This window comes from Barbus barbus (genome assembly GCF_936440315.1).
Source record: "Barbus barbus genome assembly, chromosome: 41".
Lineage (NCBI taxonomy): Eukaryota > Metazoa > Chordata > Actinopteri > Cypriniformes > Cyprinidae > Barbus > Barbus barbus.
Window position 1 is genome coordinate 26,911,401 of NC_136719.1, and position 8,925 is coordinate 26,920,325.

Consider the following 8,925-nt stretch of genomic DNA (forward strand, 5'->3'; position numbering starts at 1 on the left):
GAGATGAAAGGAATCTGAATAGAAATAACATATTATTGACATGACTTTTCCTGACCTTTAAATGTTTAAAGCACACATTGTGATGCATGCATGCAAACTATTGCATTTTCTACTCTTACCTGTGATGATAATCAGGACCAGAGAGGAAGGCCTGCTCAGCGTCCTGCAGAGACCAGTTCTGAAGCCCAGGCCATATATGATGGCCTAATTTAAATATAGCATAAGGTATAATATACAGTAGAGTTTGAAAGGCAGAAACATGCACAATACATTATATAGTTATGCACTTCATATAGAGTACAGTACACAGTAAATCTAACACGGGGTATTTTAACAGTCAGTTATTATGATGCCTCTCTGTTATGTCTGACTATTAAAATGTCATATGTCTCAACCAACATAATAAAACCATGTCCAAATGAAGAGACGTACTCATAACATGTATTGTGGGGTAACGTTAAACAGGCTGACTGTGAGCACCTGACAGCTAAAACATTAAGATTATTTTAACTTAAAATGGAAAAACAATGAGTAATTAACAAGCTTTCACAACGAACGTGCTACAGTTTATTGTGCTGTCAATAAGTCAACAGGCTTATCATGCAACAGTTTCGTTAAATTAATGTGCTAACAATTCATTTTACAGCATTAGAGGCTAATATATGATGGCTATGCATTCAAGACTATTTAGCAAATCAATGAAATGCATCACAATTGTTTTTAATGTTAAACAAATAAAAATTGATTCACATTTGATACTCAAACTCTGATTGTCATCCATCTTCGCTGGTCCTTTAATTCGGTAGGTGGCGTTGTCACTAAAAACCTAGGGTCCTAGAAATGCGGTCCTAGGACTGCGTTCCTGAAAATGCAGGCAGATGCTACTCAGACAGACAGACTGATGGATGGATGGATGGATGGATATCACTTTGTATTTAAACAGGGAATTATCTCAATTAAATCCAGTAAAGTATGGAGTACCACAAGGATCTGTCCTAGGTCCTCTGCTATTTTCAATATACATGTTGCCTCTTGGTAATATTATTAGAAAATACGGGATTAGTTTTCATTGTTATGCTGATGATACTCAACTATATATCTCAACAAGACCAGATGAAACTTCTAAATTATCTAAGATGAGTGTGCCAAAAATGTAAAAGATTGTGGATGACCAATAATTTTTCCAATTAAATTAAGATAAAACAGAGATATTACTTATTGGACCAAAAAACAGTACACAGAATCTCTTGAATTACAATTTGCATCTATACGAATGTACTGTTTCTTCCTCTACAGTCAAACAATTTGGGTGTTATATTACTCTGGAATAGCCTTCCTGATAACGTTCGGGGTTCAGACACACTCTCTCTGTTTAAATCTAGATTAAAGACACATCTCTTTAGCCAAGCATTCACATAATGCCTCTTATAATCTTGTACTGCAGTTATATCAAATGCACATTTTCATTGTTTAGCCTGGGTTGAACACATCATCTTTGCTTAGTTGGAACAGTTTAGTCTCTATTTGCTTCTCTGTTTCTATAGGTAACTATTACACAAGCTTCACATGAGAAGAGATGATGCCAACCTACCAGAAGACCTCAGATGATGCCAACCCTCAGACAACAAACAAAACTACCAAATTGTGCTTAATTGCAACGTTTAATCGCAACATATAATCATTACAGTTAATAGTGTTCACCGTCTGTTTGATTGCGTGTAATTTGTAACTAACTGCATGATACTTACTGTACATTTCTGCTTTAGTCACCACTAATAACCAACTCCTAAATATAATGTAGATGTTTTGCTCACCGGCCACTGTGGCTAGTGGTTTTCCAAATTTACTAACCACTCAGCATTTTCACTGTTGTTGGGAAATTTTATTTTATTTTTATGACTTAATACTGCATATAAAAATTTATTAAAATTGATTTCCAGGTAATTTTTGTCCTATTTAAAGTGCTTTTTTCCCTAAACGTATAAATGCATGCATGATCTTTCATATCAAATTCTTACATTTTATTAATAATTTCACTTAATATAATAAAGACAATATAGGGATGTTACCAATCAAATGAAATCAGTATCTACAAAACTGATCTTTCGACTGCAGAAGAAACAGAAGTGACTGAAGCGGCATTCAGATGCATTTACACAGATAGTTCAATGTAGCTGAAATATAGCACCAATGCATTTAGACTGCATGCAAAATTATAACAGTATAAATAATGTTTTAAATATATATATATATCTTTTTTTTTAAAGCTGCAGTCCGTAAGTTTTGCCTCTTTGTCGCCATCTCTGTTTGAAAAGCTGGAATTGCAGCTGTGTGTGGAGTTATCTTGCTTGCATGGGTTGTGCTCCGGCTCGGCTCCAGCGCGGATTAATCTAATGTTTTGAGGTGAATGTGTATCTGTCAATCACTGCACCGGTGTGGATGTTTACTGTACTTCGCAATCACAGATTCTAGCCTGTGTCTTGGAATATATGACCCAAATAAGAATTTGCACCGTATATTGTCATCTGAACAAGTAAGTTACAAGTCTGCCCTGTTTGTTCTGACCAGCTGAGGAAAAAAGCATCACAATAAATCGCGCTACCAACGGTGATTAAATCTAAAGATCGGTTAGCTCATATCACATCAAACCGTGCAAATTATTATTATTGTTATACTTTATTCTCAAATTGTTAATGTTAACTACATCAGCATTGCGTGCCTATGAGTATAGTGTATATTAACGTATAGATTTCAGTTTCTGTACAGTCTAATATCTAATTGTCAAGCCATTCGAATTTCATATTAATAAAATCTTTTAACCCAAAAAGCAGACTATGCTCCCTTCGAACTGGTTCTCTTTAAAACACAAATCTTGTGTAATCCCAGGCTATCTGTAATCAGAAGAAGAATATAATTTAATTCACATGTGTTTCATTAACAAATAATCCTTTCTGGATTACAATCCGCCATCAAAATGATAAATGTAATTATTATGTGAGAAAAGGCTATAAAGGATCCGTCACCTGCAGGATCCGCACATGTGAGAGCCTACTAGCCGGGACAACTTCTTTATGTTTACAGACGTGACGTAATGACGCAGTGCCATGCTCGAATCTCCCGCGAAAACATACCCTTACCATTATTCGGGCTAAAGTAAGGTGATAGTTTTGAACACTGATGGTTTAATATACAAATATGAAATGTTGGAAAAAATGCAAACATGCAAAGATAAGCTACTATGAAAGAAACTGCCAGCAGGTGACTGTCTTCATTAATGAGTCACTGAAGCATGGCTGCAAACGATTCGTTCAGATGCTGATTCATTCAAGAATGAAGCAAGTGCCTGTCCTTATGAAAGAATCACTGAATCATTGACTCAAATTATTCAAAGTTCAAAAACGCCGAACAAAACAGTGCTGTGTGCTGCTCAGAGATGCCTGACTGTACTAGTGCTGTGATCTTTGTTTGGAACTATTTTCATTAACCAACAGGAGCAAAAACAGTCAATGTTGACAATATATCCTTTCAATAAATTCAAATTCAAACATTGAACTAAAATGTATATTAAGTTCTCGTTTTTCAGGGAACGTCCCTCTCTTGGTGGTGTCATGTTGGTTAAGGCTGTTTGTTATAAATATAAAAACTGTGTCTTCTGTGTGCAGTTCATTTGTTTTGATTTCTCCACGAGCTTCATTATCGATCTGTTTACACCGAATGCAATCAAATCAGAACCCGATCGTCTTTCAAACACATTAAAATGCACAAATTCAAATTAACTTTGTCATTTGATCCTCTGATATGTTTTCATTTGAAGTACCCCTGAGATTTTAAAATAAATATTTTAATAATTAAATATCACATTTGCATGTTCAGGGCTGTCTGGTGTTGGATAATGATCACACTACATGCAGGTAAACTAAACATTTCATCTTTTTTAGTAAGTTGTTGTTACTTTAAAATGATTAATTTTAATTTTACATTTTTATGATTTAATTAATTAGAAACCCCTTGCAGTTCCTTCACAAACCCAGGTTGGGAAACTTTGATATAATGTAATGTTTAATGCACTTCATGTTGTTAATTACAACGAATGTAATATTTTTTTTTTCTCTTTATATGTTTATTAATTGCGAGTTTTTGTTTGCATAATATATCTGTGTACTGTGCATATTTATTATAGTCTATATAGAAATACACACACATACAGTATACATTTAGAAAATATTTACATGAACTTAAATGTGTTATAAATAAATACATTTAATATATAAAAATAACATTTCTCTGAAATATATACATACATGTGTGTGTATTTATACATAATAAATATACACAGTACACATACATAATGTAAACAAAAACTATTATTTTGGATGCGATTAATCATTTGACAGCACTCATTTTTTATATCAATACAGTACAAATTAAATCCTAATTAAATCAATTTGATAAACAATTTAAGTCAAAAGTAGTCTGATTATATTATATCTAAATATATGGAATTATATAGACTATATAAAATGTGTATTGTGATGGAATACGTTATTAACTATAGTTCTGGGCATGTAGTTTGGAATCAGTAACAGATTACAATTTGTTAGGAATCAGCTCTGGAGATAGACAAATAGATGAATGGATAGAATAATAAATCAAACTAATGATAGAACGATAAATAGACAGAACAAAACTGAATGAAAGATTTTCATTTGATGCTGACTGTATTTTCATGGTGATTTTATTCTGAAAGTAAAACAGTGCGAATAGAGAAAATACCTTTTATTTGTATAAAATCATTATTACCCAGCATTAATCTCCTGTCAGAGCGAGGAAGAGACACAGATGTACAGGATCATATGACTACTGATGTCTGATTTACACACGGAGTTCATTCAAAACCTCATCAGTGACAATAATAAGAGCGAACCAGAGACATAAACCAAAGACACACTCAAACTACACCATCGTAAAGGATTCCAGAGCATCCTGCCCTCACACACACACACACACACACACACACATTAAATCAGCTGTAAACTGAGATGAACAGAAGAAGTGAAGGACTGCATGGAAGATCGGTGCTGGAGTTCAGACGGATGCTCACAAGCCTTGCCTGATGCTCTGGATGATCTGGAAGATGGCTAAAACCCAAACAAGCATCACATTACAGCCTGATCACGTCACATATAACTACATTAACACCGTCATATTAAAGCCTGTCACGACTAAACAGAGCAAACTGCACAGAGACATGAACCAAAACCTCCTATTCTAATAGTTGCATGGATAAAAAGAAAGAACAATTATAATTAGTGCTGTCAAACAATTAATCGCATCCAAAATAAAAGTTTTGGTTTACATAATATATGTGTGTGCTGTGTATATTTATTATGAATATATAAATACAATCACTTGCTACAATCAATATGTTGCTTATATATAATATAAAATCTAAGAATATAAGTATATAAATGTATATACATGTAAATATTTCCCAAATATATACTGTATGTGTGTGTATTTATATATACATTATAAATATACACATCACACTCATATAATATGTAACCAAAATGTTATTTTGGATGCGATTAGTTGTTTGACAGCACTAATTATAATGCATATTTAGACTCATATTAAATATTAGTGTCCAAAGTTAAAGAAACCACGGGAAATATAATAAAAATATAACTAATACACCATAATTAGTGATTACATAAAAAAAGAACTTGAGAATTTTCTGAAATGTTGTTTAAATATGCAAATGAAGAACTGTCTACATAAAAATGCACTTTATTTACATAAATCAGAGAAATCTGAGTCCATGTTCATAATTCATATTTGATTATGTTGTCACACTAGAGTTACAGGTTTTTCCAGAGTCACTCCATAAATCAGAAAATACTGTCAACAGACAGAAAACAAACACGTTTTAACATGTTAGGAGTGAAATGTTGTATAAATCAGTGTGAATGAAATATGAAGAAACCTTCAGAATATAGAGAGGAATAAAACTGTGCAGTTTAGTGTTTGTAAGAGAAGAAAGTAAGAGGAAAACTCCTTAAAAGACTGGATTGGAATCAAAAGAAACAAATGCGTATTTTGTCTGTTTTCTGTACACTAGTCTGAAAGAAGAGACATGACATGGAAGCTAAACTGAGCAGTGCATGAACAAACACGCTGTACGACTGAACAGACTGCAGATTGCTGATTTTTCACTGTAAGAGGATACCAGGACACTGCAGGTTACATTTCAGTGCCCCAGTAACATTATTTTTAGCTGTTAAAAACCACAGGATTTACATATGAGATGCGTGAAACAACAACCTTGTTATCTACAGCATGCAAATAACCTGAATGATAACTCACAGATCAGACTCTATGTAAATAAACACCACACTATTCATGCAGGTGGAACATCTGAACATCAGCAAGATCTGAGGTGAAGCATCTCTAATGGATCATAGTCTGCATTACTGAGGAAAAAACAACAAACAACAAACAGGTGCCGTCAGAATGAGAGTCCAAACAGCTGATAAAAACATCACAATAATCCAGTCCATCAGTTAATATCTGGGTTTGTTTCAGCTTTTGTCTTCTCCAGATGTTAACTGATGGACTGGAGTGGTGTGGATTATTGTGGTGTTTTTATCAGCTGTTTGGACTCTCATTCTGACGGCACCCATTCACATCCATTGCTGAGACACTGATGCAGAGACACATTTCTACAAACCTGATGAACAAACACACTCATCCTAATCTCAGATGCTCTGAGGAGGAGCACAGTTTAATTTCTGGCTGAACTATCTCTTTAAGAGTATTGATGAATCTGATGTAATATGAGCTGTTTTCACATCTCACCTGATCCACAGACCACAAACACGAAGAGCGCGAGGAGCCACGGACCCACCGGAGACTTCTCCTCATTCACCACACGCTGCAGGACAAACACAATCATACACACATCATTAACACACACACACACATCTACAGCTCAAACACATGCACTCATAAGCTTAAGGGTACGAGGTTTGTGCCAAAAAAAAAACAATGGACTAAACATTAGTGCATGTCTACAGTCATTGTGTAATTGTTAAGATATGTTATGTTGATGTTAATGTTGACACTGTGTGGACTGTTTCTGAAAATTATGGAGCACCAAATGTGCCAAAAATGCACTTTGCACAACACATTTGTCTATTTATGTGTTCAAGTCTGCCTGGGAAATTCATATTTAGGGCCTATATATCTACGCGTTATTAAGCTGTAATTACAACATCAGGTGCGTTTAAATCACCTACAAAAAAATCAGCAAGATTTGAACCTTCTACAAAATGATGAATAAAGAATGTGCATCAGTGCGTTTTTGCTTTATTCTGTTTTTGTTTAATTTATAAAGTTGCTGTTACTTGAATCATTATATAGTAATTGTACAATACTATCATAACTTTCATCAAACATTCGTTCAAAGATATCTGGTCTTTAGTAATGTTCTCAAAATGTTACCACATAATCATTAAGTGTAGCTCGTTAACGGAATGCTTTTTCCTGAAACATTTTTCAGAAACATACAACAGTAATTTTCCCATGATGTTTGCAACATGATAAAAATAAAATGTTCGGTAACCAAGAAAAAACCATGTGATTGGACATTATAAATGTTTAGAGAACATCAGAAAATAACATTCGTTTTTATAACTTAATGGGAACATTAGCAGAACGTTCTTAGAACGTCATATTTGTATCTGTGAGAAAGATAAATCCATCTGAAAGGTTTGGAACACTCATTATTGACAAATCTAAATGTTCTGTTTGTTTACCTGGATATCTGTAAAATGTGCTGCAGAATGTTCACTGAGCGCTGAAATTTATAAAGAATAAAACTGAGCTAAAACACAAATAAAACAACATCAAACATTTGACAAAAAAGCAATTGATAATTTTGGCATTAACAGAACGCCATATTTTGAGAGCCTAATGTGTGTGTTTGAAATATTTATTGTATATACTGTAGCATAAGTAATGGAGTAAAATATATACTCCATAATAAAATGGTAATAACACGTTTCTTCTGATATATGGCACTTTAATGTTATTTCAGAGAATAACATAGTAATACCATGGTACTTTTCTCTTAGCGGTGATTGTGTAATTTATGTGTGTGTGTGTGTGTGTGTGTGTGTGTGTGTGTGTGTGTGTGTGTGTTTATTAGTATGCTGTGCGCGCGCAGTGCGTGCATTTATGCGCATCTAGTATAGCGTTTATTTGTTGATACGCGTTCGTTGGTGCGCGAGAGCCGCGAGCGCGTGTACCGTGGTTTTCTGCACGTGTCCTCTCTGTGTGATCGTCTTGCTGTGTTTCTCGTTCGCTACTTTCATCCGCTGCACCGCCGACATGATGCTGCCGCTGCTGGAAGGCGTCGCGGGAGGCGGAGGATGGCGCTGGGCCGGTAAACGGAGCGGATTTGTCCGGTGATTCGGTTCCGTTCCAGTCGCTCGAGCTGCGCAGCGGCGCTATCACTTGACCCAGTGCAGGCCCCGCCTCCTCGTTACGTCACACCGCGGAGCCGCTTCCCTCACTGGCATGACGTCATGCACTGATGGCAAAAAAAAAAACATACACGATTTTATTTGAGCGGTATTTGAAAACTAAATCTCTGAAACATTGTGTAATTCTCCAGCTAGAACCAACAGAATCTAACCAAGACTTGTAATAGCGCGTGCATGTTGTTGCTCTTTTGTTGGTTTTGATTGCTTCTTATGTCCTCATTTGTAAGTCGCTTTGGATAAAAGCATCTGATAAATGACTAAATTAATAAATAAAAAAACTGTAGTACTCAAACTATTTCAAACATAGCGAATTAAGCTACAAACTCCATCATAAAGCACAATGTTTCCATCTCACATGTATTTTGAGCTGCAGCTCGTC

General features: G+C 34.9%; 1 protein-coding gene across 1 annotated transcript; it reads right to left on the reverse strand.

Annotated features, from left to right (window-relative positions):
• Nucleotides 1-4,725: 4,725 nt before the first annotated feature.
• On the reverse strand, nucleotides 4,726-8,527 carry LOC306861032 (stress-associated endoplasmic reticulum protein 1). Its single transcript, XM_079403094.1, has 3 exons — nucleotides 8,310-8,527; nucleotides 6,859-6,934; nucleotides 4,726-5,138 (listed from the first exon to the last, which is right to left on the reverse strand). Exons 1-3 carry the CDS (start codon nucleotides 8,391-8,393, stop codon nucleotides 5,098-5,100), a joined length of 201 nt encoding a protein of 66 aa, XP_079259220.1. The 5' UTR covers nucleotides 8,394-8,527; the 3' UTR covers nucleotides 4,726-5,097.
• Nucleotides 8,528-8,925: the final 398 nt, after the last annotated feature.

Excerpts from the sequence above, each read along its gene's own strand:
- LOC306861032 (XM_079403094.1), bottom strand. The coding sequence starts at position 8,393 with ATGTCGGCGGTGCAGCGGATGAAAGTAGCGAACGAGAAACACAGCAAG. Across the intron at positions 6,935-8,309 it reads GACACGTGCAGAAAACCACG|CGTGTGGTGAATGAGGAGAA; the intron begins GTACACGCGCTC and ends TTTGTCCTGCAG. Across the intron at positions 5,139-6,858 it reads GTTTGTGGTCTGTGGATCAG|CCATCTTCCAGATCATCCAG; the intron begins GTGAGATGTGAA and ends TTTGGGTTTTAG.